This window comes from Salmo trutta, chromosome 9, assembly GCF_901001165.1.
Source record: "Salmo trutta chromosome 9, fSalTru1.1, whole genome shotgun sequence".
Lineage (NCBI taxonomy): Eukaryota > Metazoa > Chordata > Actinopteri > Salmoniformes > Salmonidae > Salmo > Salmo trutta.
The window spans coordinates 9,800,733-9,817,818 of record NC_042965.1 but is presented as its reverse complement, the minus strand read 5'-3'; the positions used below and the strand labels follow the sequence as shown (position 1 = coordinate 9,817,818).

At 45.9% G+C, this 17,086-nt stretch overlaps 1 protein-coding gene across 2 annotated transcripts in view; it reads left to right on the top strand.

Moving 5' to 3' along the window:
• The first annotated feature begins 1,260 nt into the window (after positions 1-1,260).
• The window catches only part of LOC115199829 (proprotein convertase subtilisin/kexin type 5), a 49,860-nt gene continuing 34,034 nt past the window's right edge, over positions 1,261-17,086 (top strand). The window contains exons 1-5 of one of the 2 annotated variants that reach the window (XM_029762318.1): positions 1,261-1,838; positions 7,099-7,203; positions 9,368-9,514; positions 14,966-15,109; positions 16,728-16,804. In XM_029762318.1, the coding sequence (XP_029618178.1) occupies positions 1,659-1,838; positions 7,099-7,203; positions 9,368-9,514; positions 14,966-15,109; positions 16,728-16,804 (653 nt within the window). In that variant the 5' untranslated portion in view covers positions 1,261-1,658. The remainder of the gene's footprint in view (positions 1,839-7,098; positions 7,204-9,367; positions 9,515-14,965; positions 15,110-16,727; positions 16,805-17,086) is intronic. The other variant, XM_029762317.1, reaches the window with a different exon arrangement.

The following is a 17,086-nucleotide window of genomic DNA, read 5'->3' as shown; positions in this document are numbered from 1 at the left end:
CAATGCTTTAGATTACAAGTCCGTCTCTGCACTGAATGCTCGTGGTCATGGGGTGTTTTGGTTCCTTTCATCTCATTTTGGAGGACCGTGAGATATTCTTGTCCCCCGCTTGTTGTTAGATTTGACAGCGGGGTCCATTCACCAAGAAATTGGCCGCAATTAGAGCAATTATGCTGATTTGCTACTTGTGTTTGAGGCGGAACACAGATTTTCTGTGTGCACTGTCCCTGGCTTGCTGCGGAGTTACTCCAAGCAACTGCTACGAAAAAAAAAACCTAGCAATCAGTAGGCCTCAAATTGGCCGACAAATAACGCCAACCTCAATAATGACACCATTAGCCTACTACCGTGACAAATGTTAGTGGATTGTAGTCTACTGTGCAACATCTTTAACGAAGCTGAACACTGATGAGAGAGGTGGCAGCAATAATTAGTTATTACTTGCTTGGGATCTTCATGATAACAATCTACACAAGGGATTTTCACCATTTCCATCTTGTCTTTTAAGCTACGGGCCTAATAAGCCCAGCCCAGTGCGTAAAATGTTGTTGTCCCTATTTCATGGGCAGAAATCATTTGTAACAACTTAAATAGTTAGGCCTACAAAGTAACAAAGTCTGGCACATTGTTCCAAATCACACTAACCCCGCCTGCAATATTCTGATATATCAAGCATTTAGCAAATAACAATAGTTTTAATTAGCCCTATTCAAACGGGCTAATACTGTCTCTCAGTCATAGATACAGTATCTGATAGACCATCTTGAGAACCTAATTAGGTGTGCCTTTAAGACCCAGCAGAGCTCTGGTAGCACCAAGGGTTATGCTGCATTTGTAACCAAGTGGAAAGTGGGGTTTTACAACATATGACTGGAAAACATTCATTTGAACGGCCCTCCAATTGGTAATTACTAGTGGGAAAGTCGTCTATCATCCCTGAGCTCAGACTTCTCCCACACATGCTGACCTCACCTACTAAGGAAATTACCTCGATAACAGCATTTTCGGCAGTTAAACGTAACAAAACATTTATACAAAGCAATCTATTAATATGTTTTTTTAACTATATAATGTGTTACAACCCAGAGCACTGTATATAAGCATGATAGCTGTAATTTTAGTTCATAGTTGACGCAGTTTGTTGGCCATAGCCTATCGGCGTTTCTCAACGAGTTCAAAGCACATTAAATTATCCAACTGGTATTTACGAAATCAATTGGTACATTTCCATCTCCCACTTGGTTACGAACGCAGCATTAGTCGTTCTTACTCTTCAGAGTGTCGCTCGTTTTTTTTCGCCACTGTAAAGGGAGAATGAGAACCAACATCCGAGTTCTGGGTGAAAGAAATTAACCCAGAGCACTGTATTCAGACCACAGATTCAGCCATATTATCCTCACTGCTGCTACGGAGAAATACTCAGACAAACGCAAACTTCGAACTCTCCATGCACGCGGAGAACGCAGAACAGGACCGTCTAACGGGCTTTTGAGGCATTTTCGGTGTCCGTTTTTTTTCTTTCATTGCGTGTAGTCTATGTGGAGCGAACAGTTATACGATCATCTTGCTTGCACTGCCTGCGGCGAGAAGAGAAGTTTGGTTGTTTGCCTAGTCGGAAGGGGGACACACGGGAGGCTTGGGGGGAAAAGTAGTGGAAGATGGTTTGGAACGCCGCTTTGAGAATAGTCTTGATGTGCATCCTGGCGCTCTTGCTCGGTTTTACGTCTGTCCGGTGCAAAGCTCGGATTTACACCAACCATTGGGCTGTACGGATAAACGGGGGACACGACATCGTTGATCGGATAGCGGGCAAATATGGTTATAAGAATATGGGACAGGTATGTTTGTGGTTCTTAAAGTTCAATATTTTCAAATAACTTTCAAAATGACTTTCAAAATCCAAATCCTGCACTAGTGTTTTTCTTTGATAAATATAACGTATTTTGATATTGAACCGTGGTGTTTCCTTGTCACTCGGCTTGAAGTTCAAATGTCAAGGTTAGCCACCGGGCCCCGGGGACACAGTGGAGAGTCCTCCCACAGGGCCAGCCCGAACGCGCTACCTTCATTCTTATGTGCCTTGATTGAAACTTGACCCCCGGATAGTATCTGGTTTGTGTATGTGTGTGTGTGTGTGTGTGTGTCGGGGATCAGCCTATCACCAACGGGACAGACAATGACAGAATGAAGGGGGAGTGGAGTCATTAGGCTCCACAACGGTGGAATAACAGGTGCCCCACACGCAACAGTTACTGTCTAGTATTTCATGGTTCAAAGTAATAAGGGTCTGCCTGATGATAAAATCACATTTCAAATCAAATGTTTGGAAGTGTATTCGTCACATGCTTCGTAAACAACATGTGTGGACAAGTAGTGAAACGCTTATGGCCCTTCCCAACAATGCAGAGAGAAAGAAAATGGAGAAATACAAGAACATGTTAAACGCTTCGTAATAGATACGCAATGAGTAACGATAACTTCGCTGTACACAAGGTACCAGTACTGAGTCGATGTGCAGGGATACGAGATGGGTAGATATACTACATGACCAAAAGTATGTGGACATTCCTTCAAATGAGTGTATTCTGCTATTTCAGCCAAACCCGTTGCTGATAGGTGTATAAAATCGAGCACACAGCAATGCACTCTCCATAGACAAACATTGGCAGTAGAATGGCCCGTACTGAAGAGCTCAGTCACTTTCAACGTGGCACCGTCATAGGATGCCACCTTTCCAACCGTGTGCTGAAGCGTGTACAAATTGTCTGTCCTCGGTTGCAACACTCACTACCGAGTTCCAAACTGCCTCTGGAAGCAACTTCAGCGCAATAACTGTTTGTCGGGAGCTTCATGAAATGGGTTTCCATGGCCAAGCAGCCGCACACAAGCCTAAGATCACCATGCACAATGCCAAGAGTCAGCTGGAGTGGTGTAAAGCTCACCGCCATTGGACTCTGGAGCAGTGGAAATGTGTTCTTTTGGAGTGATGAATCACACTTCCTCATCTGGCAGTCCAATGGACGAATCTGGGTTTGGCGGATGCCAGGAGAACTCTTCCTGCCCCAATGCATAGTTTGGTGGAGGAGGAATAATGCTCTGTGGCTATTTTTCATGGTTTGGGCTAGGCCCCTTAGTTCCAGTGAAGGGAAATCTTAACGCTACAGCATACAATGACATTGTAGATGATTCTGTGCTTCCAACTTTGTGGCAACAGTTTGGGGAAGGCCCTTTCCTGTTTCAGCATGACAATGCCCCGTGCACAAAGCGAGGCCCATACATAAATGGGTTGTTGAGATTGGTGTGAAAGAACTTGACTGGTCTGCAAAGAGCCCTGACCTCAACCCCATCGAACACCTTTGGGATGAATTGGAACGCTGACTGCGAGCCAGGCGTAATCGCTCGACCTCACTAATGCTCTTGTGGTTGAATGGAAGCAAGTCCCAGCAGCAGTAGAAAGCCTAACCAGAAGAGTGGAGGCTGTTATAGCAGTAAGGGGAAGAACCTACTCCATATTAATGCCCATGATTTTGGAATGACATGTTCAACGAGCATGTGTCCGTATACTTATGGCCATGTTGTGTGTGTAAATATAACTAGGAATAAAATTGACGTATAGTAAACTGTAGCATCAGTACATCGCTTGGTATAGAGCTCCTGGGTGGCAGAGAGCTCGGCCGTACGCACTACCTACTGTAGTGCCTTGCGGTCGGATGCCAAGCAGTTGCCATACCAAGCCAGTCAAGATGCTCTCGATGGTGCAGCTGTAGAAATTTCCGGATCTGAGGGTCCATGCCAAGTCTTTTCAGCCTCCCGAGGGGGAAGAGGTGTTGCCGTGCCTTCACCACTGTGTCGGTGTGTTTAGACCATGATAGGTCCTTAGTGATGTGGAACACAGAGGAACTGGAAGCTCTCAACCCGCTCCGCTATAGCCCTGTCGATGTGAATGGGTGCGTGCTCTGCTCTCCGTTTCCTGTAGTCCACGATCAGCTCCTTTGTCTTGCTGACGTTGAGGGAGAGGTTGTTGTCCTGGCACCACTCTGCCAGGTCTCTGACCTCCCTATAGGCTGTGTCATCGTCATCGGTGATCAGGCCTACCACCGTTGTGTCGTCTGCGAACTTAACGATGCCGTTGGAGTCGTGCGCGGCCGTGTAGTTGTGGGTGGACAGGGAGTACAGGAGAGGACTAAGCAAGCACCCCTGAGGGGCAGTATGCGAATCGGGGTGGGTCCAGGGTGTCTGGAATGATGCTGTTGTTGTGAGCCATGACCAGCCTTTCAAAGCATTTCATGGTTACAGATGTGCTACGGGGCGATTAGTCATTTAGGTCACCTTGGCGTTCTTGGGCACGGGGACTATGGTGGTCTACTTGAAATATGCAGGTATTACAGACTGGGTCAGGGAGAGGTTGAAACTGTCAGTGAAGACACCAGCTGGTCAGCGTCAGCGCGTGCTCTATTCACGATTAAAGCCATACTATGTATTCTGACAGGTTGAAAAGGAGTATCGTAGACTAGCAGGGTCATCCAGCCCTCAACCCCCCCGCCACCCTTCTCCCTAGTTATATAGTGGTAATTTACCCCCCCCCCCCACCCTCTCCTTTATGAGAATCCCACAGTTTTTGCTTTTGTCATTATGGAGTATTGTGTGTAGATTGATGAGGGAAAAATAAACAATTGAATCCATTTTAGAATAAGGCTTTAATGTAACAATGTGGAAAAAGTCAAGAGGTCTGAATACTTTCCGAAGGCACTGTAGGCTACCTGCTGTTGCCTTGTCTTCCACGTTCTGACAGTGATGCGGTCAAAGCCTGACCTCTGGGTCTATGACAAATTCCACTGTAACAGTTGACGCTGAGACTTTTTTTTTCACTTTCAAATGTATGCCAAGCAAAAATCATTGTTTAACAAACCATACAACTACACTGCTCTTTCCATGACATGGACTGACCAGGTGAATTCAGGTGAAAGCTATGATCCCTTATTGATGTCACTTGTTAAATCCACTTCAATCAGTGTAGATGAAGGGGAGGAGACTGGTTAAAGAAGGATTTTTAAACCTTGAGCCAGTTGAGACATGGGTAGTGTATGTGTGCCGTTGAGTGTGTTGGGCAAGACAAAAGAATGAAGTGCCTTTGTACGGGGTATGGTAGTAGGTGCCAGGCGCATCGGTTTGTGTAAAGAACTGCAACGCTGCTGTGTTTTTCAAGCTTAGTTTCCCGTGTGTATCAAGAACAGTCCACCACCCACCATCCAGCCAACTTGACTCAACTGTAGGAGGCATTGGAGTCAACATGACCCAGTATCCCTGTGGAACGCTTTCAACACCTTGTAGAGTCCATGCCCCGACGAAGTGAGGCTGTTCTGAGGGCAAAGGGGGTTGGTATAACTCCATTTTAGGAAGGTGTTCTTAATGTTTGGTGTATCCTGTGTATATGCAGAAGTCTACTTTTAACAATTGCCACAGAACATTTGACTAAAACACATTTGCATTAGGAACAGCGCAGATGTAAAGTTTGGAAACAGAATGACCGTAAAATCTCCCTCAGTTTTTTTTAAGTGACCACTTTTTCCAAAAACTTTGTTAAATATCTACTACAAAACTAAGTTTCAAAGACGTCTGCAGAAAGAATGGGGTGTCAGCAATGATACCTTGAGTTTGAAAAATCAATTTTGGGGTATTGAACTACAGTAAGCGAAGTGGATCAACACCTGGTAACAGAATTACGTCATGGGTCCTTGATCTGTATTAAACAGAAATGCATATTCTCGTCATTCTTCAAAACATCCTCCATTGCACTGGCTATTATTCTATTAAGCTCCGACCCCAAGCAAGACCAAATTTGGTTGGTCCGGACCAAATCTGTACCAATCATAGACGTCTATGTTTCACGTGTTTGGACAGCACAGTCCAGTAGTGTATAATACATTATACTGCACTCTACTCGTGTGCTCTACTGTACTGAACTCTACTGTGCTGTATTTAACTATACTTTACTTTACTGTGCTCTACTGACTACGATTTCACATTGTGGCCAATTCAATTGCAGTCATTTTGTTACAGCTTTTCGGATTTGGTAACAGAGTGACGTGTTTTTAATCACTTAATAATTCATAAACAAAATGATCAGTTAAACACCGACTATTTGTCTCTGTCTGTCTTGTTTAGGAGGTTTGTGTTTCCCGTCAAACTTGGTTCCCGTTTTTTTACTTCCTCAAGGGCCAAATAAATAAATGTTTTCATATTTCTGTCTCATTTACATTCATAATGCCACCTCCTGATGTCTTCTTGGTACATATCCAGTGAACGCATCTGACATTCCAACCTAATTCACACCAGGTGTTGCATCAAACTGGGACCGAGAGACTGAAAAACAGCTTCTATCTCAAGGCCATCAGACTGTTAAACAGCCATCACTAACATTGAGTGGCTGCTGCCAACATACTGACTCAACAACAGCCACTTTTAATAATGGAAAAATGTATGTAATCAATTTATCACTAGCCACTTTATATATAATGTTTACTTACCCTACATTACTCATCTGTTACGTATATACTGTACGCCATACCATCTACTGCATCTCGCCATCTGATGTAATTAAATGTATCACTAGCCACTTTAAACAATGCCACTTTATATAATGCTCTCATACCCTACATTGCTCATCTCATATGTATATACTGTACTCTATACCATATACTGCATCTTGCCATCCTGATGTAATGTATCACTAGCCACCTTAAACAATGCTGCTTTATATGTTTTCATACCCTACAATACTCATCTCATATGTATATACTGTACTCCATACCATCTACTGCATCTTGCCTATGCCGTTCAGCCATCACTCATTTATATATTTTTATGTACATATTCGTATTCATTCCTTTACACTTGTGTGTACAAGTTAGTTGTTGTGGAATTGGTAGATTACTTGTTAGATATTACTGCATGGTCGGAACTAGAAGCACAAGCATTTCGCTACACTTGCATTAACACCTGCTAACCATGTGTATGTGACAAATAAATTTGATTTGACCATTTCGGATGCAACCAGTGTGTTTACTGTAGACTGATGGTGTGTGTTTTCCTCGGCAGATTGGCGACCTGAAGGACCACTATCACTTCTTTCACAGCAGGACCATCAAAAGGTCGACGCTGTCCAGTCGCGGTGGCCACAGCTTCATCTCGATGGAGCCCAAGGTAAGCCTGTCACCATCGCCACCTCAGTGTTCCCCACCTCCCAGACGGGTCATCGACACCCGCCTGCATTGTTGATGAGTCTCAGAGCACCGCCGTTGGTCTTGCCCTGATGATGCATACAGTCCAGGGGCACAATTGTAGTTCAGCACGCCGCCGAAAAGTCGACCAACCGTAGTGCTGCTGAGCATAGCTGTCATCAATGTGAGATGTATTATACTCGCTTGAAACATTGGCCGTTTTGAACATATTCCACAATACTCCCCTCGGGGCAGGAGGCAGTTTGGCATTGACAGGCGTCACGGAGGGGGGAGAGAGAGAGAGAGAGAGCGCAGTGTTCTCTTTGCCCGTCTTCTTCCTCTGGTTTCTCTTCTGTGTGAGGGGTTGACAGGAAGGAGATGTGTAAATGATGTCAGCTGGCCCTGCAGTCTGAGCTGGGAGTCTGTCTGTTCAGGGATCAGTGTCCTATCATTCTGATGCCAGTCTCATTTTGGGCAGGACTCTCATCATGGCTGCTCTGGACTCAGTCTTTGTAGTCGGTTATTTAACTAATCACATTGTTATGCTTAGTTGTATAATGCCAGTCATCTCTGTGTTTGTGTGAGAGTCCGTGGGTGTAGCAGGCACGCCTTGTGTGTGTGTGTTGTGCAGTCTACCTGTTGGCACACAGCACTCCGTGGCTTGGAGAAGAGGTGCTAGAGTGTGACCTTGCCCCGGGGACCTTTTTACCCTATTTCAAAAAATATCTAATATCTGTTTTTATTTAGCAGACGCTCTTATCCAAAGCCACTTACAGTAGTGAGTGGATGCATTTTCATACCCACAACCCTGGCATTGCACGCGCCGTGCTCTACCAACAAGACTTCCTCAAAGTAATCACTGATTTCTAACCGATTTGGATAGGCAAGGACCCCATCACTTCTACTTCTACGTTCATGTCAGATCAGTGATCCCTTCAAGGAAGCAAGAAACGAAGGAAGTCTGCATTACAAACGTCTGACTTCAACTGGCGCTCCTGCTGTACGGCTGGCCCTTTTGGATCCTGGTTGCCCTTGGTTACTGACCCAGTCAGTGAGGGAGGCAGAGGCTGCAATAGAGAGAGCCACCTGCAAACCCTTAAGAAGGGGAAAAGCAGAAGCAGTCGTATTTCAAAAGCCCCCAGTCCAGTTCACCATCTGAAGGAAGAGGGAGAGATCCGGTTCCTCTCCCTCTTAGTTCACTCTCAAGTCAGTGGTGGGAGGTGGTGGATGACTGGCTGCTGGGGTCTGACCTCCTGGCCAGGTGACTGTCTGAGGACTGTTGCGTAAGGCTTACCACTCGTCATGCACAACACACGGACATAGACATGGTGTAGACAGGCAGACGGAGAGACACACACACACACACACACACACACATGCTGATGGCTCTGCCGTTCCGAGCTTAGTGAGGTGTGTAAGCTGTTACTTTGAACCTGATGTTAATGACAGAGTAAAATGAGCAGAGACTTGTGCCTCTGCTGTCTTGTCTTCGCACCAGTCTGATCGCCCGCCATCACTGTTACATTTGTATTTGTTCTTTCTTTCCATTTTAGACTTCATAACTACATCCTAGGTGTCCCCCACCCCCCTCTATCTTTCTGCCTGTGTTTTTCTTGGTCTACCCCATCGCTCTCTTTTTTTAAAAATTCTTTTTTTTCCCCCTCCGCTCTCTGGAGAAACGGACAGACTTTCCCTCTGATATGATTGTCTACTTCACTACCCTTGTGCAAAAGTGAGATGCAGCAGTCATTTATGTAGCTACATATCAAGTATAGGGCTCTCATCTGGCCAGGTTTGAGATTTCCTTGTCCGTCCATCCCGATTTTGAAATCGGAAAAAATCCTACCCAATGCTCCCAAATTTCTGAGATGAGCCAAGGAATTCTGTGAAATAAATCCATTAGGTTTGAGAGATTTGATGTGATTGTGTGTGTGTGTGTGTGTGTGCGCGCACATGCATATGCATATGTGCACACTTGTCTGTCTGCCAGTGTTTTACTTTGTTAATGTATTTCTCCACACATATTCCTCCATCTCTCATTGTCCACTCAAAACATGCTTGCCCATAATCCCTTCGTATTCCTGTTCAGCGATTTGTTGTTTGATATTGTTTTTACTCACTGTCCAATGGTATGCCCTCTGCTTTAGGTGGAGTGGATTCAGCAGCAGGTGGTGAAGAGGCGGATCAAGAGGGATTACAAGGCGGCCCCTCACCCTCTCTCCAGCCCCGCCCAGACTAGCCCCGCCCAGTCCATCTTCTTCAACGATGCCAAGTGGAGCAGTATGTGGTACATCGTGAGTATGCAGATCAGGCCAAACCCCAGGACTTAGGGTCAAGGGTCACTGGACTCACCGCCACCCTGACCCACTTAATGGAGAGTCCACTCGGTGTGTGTGAGAGTGAATCTTGGGTGTAGTGCGGCTAATGTCTAGACATCTTCTCTCACCTTTTCTAATGACGCAGAGAGGATTTAAATGCATACAGCAGTGTGAGATGACTCCATCTAGACTGCACAAGCTATGCAGCTCTACACAGAAAGAATACTTCACTCACTTGTGGCTGCTAGTCACATCCACATATAAATCATTACTCCCTTACGTTTTGTGCAGTTGGTAAGCGCTCCGGTCTTTTTCTCTTCTTCTGGGTTCTGTCAATGGTTAACTTGGCAAAGATATATAGCCAGTACTTTGACTTCAGCGCTTCCACGTATCTGTCCAGTTTCATAATCGGTTATAATCAGTCATGAGTGTTTCCTGTTTATGTATGAGATTTACTAGTTTGTTCACCTGGACATTAGTCTACAACTGACTTTCTCCATCCATCTCTGGACCTATTTAAAAACGGTTAAAATGCTTCCGTTCCTTCCTCTCCTCCTTGGACTAAACTTATCTAGCATGATTGGACAGGTTAAAGCAAGAATTCCAGTTCATAGCTTTCACCAGTCCAAAAAATGTCAGATCAATGATTACTTCAAAGAATGGAGGAGGGAAAGTTGCATTTTCAAAGGATTCGAACAGGGCCTATGTCTATGGAATCAATCAACCAATCAAATGTATTTATAAAGCCCTTTTTATATCAGCAGGTGTCACAAAGTGCTATACAGAAACTCAGCCTAAAACCCCAAAACAGCAAGCAATGCAGAAACCTAGAGGGGAACCAGGCTCTAAGGGGTGGCCAGTCCTCTTCTGGCTGTGCCGGGTGGAGATTATAAGAGTACATGGCCATTTAAAGCCAGATTGTTCTTCAAGATGTTCAAATGTTCATAGATAACCAGCAGGGTCAAATGTCAGTTGGCTTTTCATAGCCAAGCATTCAGAAGTTGAGACAGCAGTTGCGGTAGAGGGAGTCGAAAACCGCAGGTCCGGGACAAGGTAGCACGTCCGGTGAACAGGTCAGGGTTCCATAGCCACAGGCAGAACAGTTGAAACTGGAGCAGCAGCACAACTAGTTGGACTGGGGACAGCCAGGAGTCATCAGGCCAGGTAGTTCTGAGGCATGATCCTAGGGCTCAGGTCCTCCGGGAGTGGAGGAAGAGGGAGCATTAGAGGGAGCATACTTAAATTCACACCGGACACCAGATAAGACAGACTGACCCTAGCCCCCCAGCAGATAGACTATTGCAGCACAGACACTGGAGGCTGAGAGGGGTGGGTCGGGGGACACTGGCCCCGTCCGATGATACCCCCAGACAGGACCAACCAGGCAGGAAATAATTCCACCCACTGCCGAAGCACAGCCCCCACAGCACTAGAGGAATATCATCAACTTATACCCTGGGACGAGGCTGTGTAGATCTCCTCCACCGCACCAGCCTGAGGAATCGCAAAACTGGACAGGAAGATCACGTCTGTGACTCAACCCACTCAAGTGATGCACCCCTCCTAGGCACGGCATGGAAGAGCACTACTAAGTCAGTGACTCAGCCCCCGTAATAGGGTCAGAGGCAGAGAATCCCAATGGAGAGAGGGGAGCCGGCCAGGCAGAGACGGCAAGGGCGGTTCGTCGCTCTAGTGCCTTGCCGTTCACCTACGCATCCCTGGGCCAGACTACACTCAATCATAGGACCTACTGAGAGACAAGTCTTCAGTAAAGACTTCCACTCGGTCTCGACATTTATCTCTCACATGGATAGGCAGACCATTCCATAAAAATAGAGCTCTGTAGGAGAAAGCCCTGCCTCCAGCTGTTTGCGTATAAATTCTAGGGACAATAAGGAGGCCTGCATCTTGTGACCATAGCATATGTGTAGGTATGTATGGCAGGACCAAATCGGAGTGATGGGTAGGAGCAAGCCCATGTAGTGCTTTGTAGGTAAGCAGGAAAACCTTGAAATCAGCCCTAGCCTTAACAGGAAGTCAGTGTAGAGAGGCTAGCACTGGAGTAATATGATCAAATTGTTTGGTTCTAGTCAGGATTCTAGCAGCCGTGTTTAGCACTAACTGAAATGTATTTAGTGCTTTATCTGGGTAACTGGAGAGTAGACCATTGCAGTAGTCTAATCTAGAAGTGACAAAAGCATGGATTAGTTTAAATGCATCAATTTTGGACAAAAGGTTGCTGATTTTTGCAAGGTTTCGAAGATGGGGAAAAAAGCTGTCCTTGATATATTATTGATATGTTTGTCAAAAGAGAGATCAGGGTCCAGAGTAACACCGAGGTCCTTCAGTTTTATTTGAGACAACTGTACAACCATCAAGATTAATTGTCAGATTTAACAGCAGATCTCTTTGTTTCTTGGGACCTAGAACTAGCATCTTTGTTTTGTCCGAGTTTAAAAGTAAAACATTTGCCGCCATCCACTTCCTTATGTCTGAAACACAGGCTTCCAGGGAGGGCAATTTTGGGGCTTCACCATGTTTCATCGAAATGTACAGCTGTGTATCGTCCGCATAGCAGTGAAAGTTGACATTGTTTCCGAATGACATCACCAAGAGGTAGAATATATAGTGAAAACAATGGTGGTCCTAAAACAGAACCTAGAGGAACGCCAAAACTTACAATTGATTTGTCAGAGGACAAAACATCCACAGAGACGAACTGATTTCTTTCTGACAGATAAGCTCTAAACCGGCAAGAACTTGTCCGTGTAGACCAATTAGGGTTTCTAATCTCGGCAAAATAATATGGTGATCGATGGTGTCAGTAAGGTCTAGGACCACGAGGACAGATGGAGAGCCTTGGTCTGACGCCATTAAAAGGTCATTTACCACCTTCACGAGTGCAGTCTGTGCTATGATGGGGTCTAAAACCAGACTGAAGCATTTCGTATACATTATTTGTCTTCAGGAAGGCAGTGAGTTGCTGCACAACAGCTTTTTCATTTTTTAAGGAGGAATGGGAGATTCGATGTGGGATGATTTATTTATTTTTATAAAAATAAAAAATTTAAAAAAAATTCGTGTCAAGGTGTGGCTTTTTCAAGAGAGGCTTTATTACTGCCATTTTTAGTGAGTTTGGTACACATCCGGTGGATAGGGAGCCATTTATTATGTTCAACAGGAGTGCCAAGCACAGGAAGTAGCTCCTTCAGTACTTTAGTTGGAATAGTGTCCAGTATGCAGCTTGAGAGTTTAGAGGCCATGACTGTTTTCATGAATGTGTCAAGAGATACCGGATGAAATAACTTGAGTGTCTCCGTTGATCCTAGGTCCTGGCAGTTCTGTGCAGACTCAACTGAGCTTTGGAGAAATACGCAGATTCAAAGAGGAGTCTGTAATTTGCTTTCTAACGATCATGATCTTTTCATTGAAGAAGTTCATGAATCTATTACTGCTGAAGTGAATGCCATCCTTTCTTGTTGAATGCTGCTTTTTAGTTAGCTGTGGACAGTATCAAAATTAAATGTTGGATTGTTCTTATTCTCCTCAATTAGGTTGGAAGAATAGGATGATCGAGCAGCAGTGAGGGCTCTTCGATATTGCACGGTACTCTTTTTCCAAGCTAGTTGGAAGACTTCCAGTTTGGTGGAGCGTCATTTCCATACCAATTTTCTGGAAGCTTGCTTCAGGGCTCGGGTATTTTCTGTGTACCAGGGACAAAATTTCTTGTGACAAATGTCTTTTGTTTTTAGGGGTGCGACTGCGTCTAGGGTATTACGCAAGGTTAAATTTAGATCCTCAGTTAGGTGGTTAACCGATTTGTGTACCCCAACGTCATTGGGTAGGTGGAGGGAGTCTGGAAGGGAATCTTTGGGTTGTCCGAGAATTTTATAGCATGGCTTTTGATCCAGGGTTTGACTATGGCCATGAGTGGGTCCGGAGACATGTTGGACAAACCCCACTGAGTCGATGATTGCTCCGAAAGCCTTTGAGTGGGTCTATGTTTCAGTCATGCCAATCACATCAAGATTATGATCAGTGATTAGTTCATTGACTATGACTGCCTTGGAAGTGAGGGATCTAACATTAAGTAACCCTGTTTTAAGATGTGAGATATCACAATCTCTTTCAATGATGACAGGAATGGAGGAGGTCTTTATTCCAGTGAGATTGCTAAGGCGAACACTGCCATGTTTTGTTTTTCTCACCGAGATTGAGGCACAGACACTGTCTCAATGGGGATAGCTGAGCTGACTACACTGACTGTGCTAGTGGCAGACTCCACTAACCTGGCAGACTGCACCCTATCTCATTAGAGGAGCTAGAGGAGTTAGAGCCTTGTCTATGTTCATAGATAAGATGAGAGCACCCCTCCAGCTAGGATGGAGTCCATCACTCCTCAGCAGGCCAGTTGTGAGACTGCTGTAGAGCTCATCACTCCCCCTAACTGGGAGGAAGCCAAAGACAATTACTCGATGCCGACACATCTTTCTAGCTGATTTACACGCTGAAGCTATGTTGCGCTTGGTGACCTCTGACTGTTTCATCCTAACATCGCTGGTTCCGACGTGGATAACAATATCCCTATACTCTCTACACTCGCCAGTTTTAGCCTTAGCCAGCACCATCTTCAGATTAGCCTTTACGTCGCGGGATGATTATTTTTAAGTCTAATACTGCGGGTAATGGAGTCGCCAATGACTAGGGTTTTCAATTTGTCAGAGCTAATGGTGGAATGCTTCAGCAGCTCAGACCCAGTAACGGGTGGAGGAGAGACCAGAGAAGGCTCGGCTTCTGACTCGTTGCTTAATGGGGAGAACATGTTGAAAGTTTCTGTCCGCTGAATGAACGACACCGGTTGAGTATACGGACAGCATTTCTTTCCAGAAGCCTTGAGAAAATTGTCTGGCTGCGGTGACCGTGCGGGGGGATTAACACTACTACTTGTACTTACTCGTGGCACAGCCGCTGTTTCATCCTTTCCTGCACTTAACCTTGCCTAACGATTGCATCTGAAGCTGTGCTTGCAACACGGCTATCCTCACCATAAGGCAATAGTTCTCCTGTATATTATGAATACAGTGACTGCAATTAGATGGCATAATGTTAATGTTACTACTTAGCTTTTTCGGCTGGTGGAGGTCCTGTAGAACCATGTCCAGATAAAACGTCCGGGGTGAAAAAGTTGAATGGAAAAAACTAAGACGCTGGTAAATGTATTAAAAGTAGAACATGAAATGTTTGGCAACAAGCAGCACAACAGCACAGAGACGCGCTGTTACCACAACACAGATGTGGCTCTTTGTTCCAGAATTATAACGACCACATAAGTGGGTTGCTAGTTTTGTTTCGGCACTATTCCAGTGACGTGTGTGTGTGTGTGTGTGTGTGTGTGTGTGTGTGTGTGTGTGATTGTGTGTGTTCCAGCACTGTAATGATGACATCCATAACTGCCAGTCAGACATGAACATAGTGGGGGCGTGGAAGAGGGGCTACACGGGGAAAGACGTGGTGGTCACCATCCTGGATGACGGCATAGAGAGGAACCACCCTGACCTCATTCAGAACTACGTGAGTGTGTACTGTATGTTTGTGGGTGCATGTACACTGAGTGTGCAGAACATTAGGAACGCCTGCTCTTTCCCAGACATAGTCCAGGTGACAGCTATGATCCGTTATCAATTTCACCTGTTAAATCCGTGTAGATCAAAGGGAGGAGACATGTTAAAGCATGATTTTTTTTAAGCCTTGAGACAATTGAGTCATGGATTGTGTGTGTGCCATTCAGAAGGCGTGTTAACTGCAACGCAGCTGGCGTTTTCACGCTCAACATTTTCCAGTGTGTTTCAAGAATGGTCCATCACCCAAAGGACATCCAGCCTACTTGACTGTGGGAAGCATTGGCGTCAACACGGGCCAGCATCCCTGTGGAATGCTTTCGACACCTTATAGTGAAGGTGTTCCTAATGTTTTGTACACCCAGTGTATGTGTGTGTTTTGGAATGGGATATATGTGTGTGTGTGTTTTGGAATGGGATATATGTGTGTGTGTTATGGGATATATGTGTGTGTGTTTTGGAATGCGGTATGTGTGTGTGTTTTGGAATGCGGTATGTGTGTGTGTTTTGGAATGCGGTATGTGTGTGTGTTTTGGAATGCGGTATGTGTGTGTGTTTTGGAATGGGGGGTGTGTGTGTGTGTGTGTGTGTTTTGGAATGGGGGGTGTGTGTGTGTGTGTGTGTGTTTGGAATTGGGTGTGTGTGTGTGTGTTTTGGAATGGGGGGTGTGTGTGTGTTTTGGAATGGGGGGGTGTGTGTGTGTGTTTTGGAATGGGGTATGTGTGTGTTTTGGAATGGGGTGTGTGTGTGTGGGTTTTGGAATGGGGTGTGTGTGTGGGGGGGGGTGGAATGGGGTATGTGTGTGTGGGGGGGGTGGAATGGTGTGTGTGTGTGTGTGGGGGGGGAATGGGGTGTGTGTGTGGGGGGGGGGGAATGGGGTGTGTGTGGGGGGGGGGAATGGGGTGTGTGGGGGTTTTGGAATGGGGTATGTGTGTGTGGGTTTTGGAATGGGGGGTGTGTGTGTGTTTTGGAATGGGGTGTGTGTGTGTGTGTTTTGGAATGGGGGGTGTGTGTTTTGGAATGGGGTGTGTGTGTTTTGGAATGGGGTGTGTGTGTGTGTGTGTGTGTGTGTGTGTGTGTGTGTGTGTGTTTTGGAATGGGGGGTGTGTGTGTGTGTGTGTGTGTGTGTGTGTGTGGGGGTTTTGGAATGGGGTATGTGTGTGGGTTTTGGAATGGGGTATGTGTGTGGGTTTTGGAATGGGGTGTGGGGGGGGGTGGGGGTGGAATGGGGTATGTGTCTGTGGGGGGGGGGGGTTGTAATGGGGTGTGTGTGTGGGGGGGGTTTTGGAATGGGGTGTGTGTGTGTGGGGGGGGTGGAATGGGGTGTGTGGGGGGTTTTGGAATGGGGGGTATGTGTGTGTGGGTTTTGGAATGGGGGGTATGTGTGTGGGGGGGGGGGGGTTGGAATAGGGTGTGTGTATGTGGGTGGGTGGGTTTTGGAATGGCGTATGTGTGGGTTTTGGAATGGGGTATGTGTGAGTGTTGCATATTCATGCCATTGGCTGATTTCTGCTGCTCCGCCCTCGGCCATAAGAACACCATGATGGTGAAGGTATTTCCTCTGTTTCCAGGACAACCAGGCCAGTTATGATGTCAACGGGAATGACATGGACCCCATGCCCCGTTATGATGCCAGCAACGAGAACAAGTAAGATACCGGGTCACAGCATCGCTCTCCTCTGTGTGTGTGTGTGTGTGTGTGTGTGCGCTTGCTATCTGTATAGTTCTGTAGGAGTGTGTTGTGTGTGTGGAGAACTCTCCTCTGCCTGGGAGCCCTGTGTCCTGCGCCAGTTTGGCTGCCAAAATGCCCTGGCAAACCCTCAGTGCTCTGTTGTAGATTGTTTTCTTAAAGAGACAGGAGGTTTACTAGCCCACTGCTTTCTAGACAGATCAGGGTCTGCAATGCCTCACTCCCTCTCTCTCTCTCTCT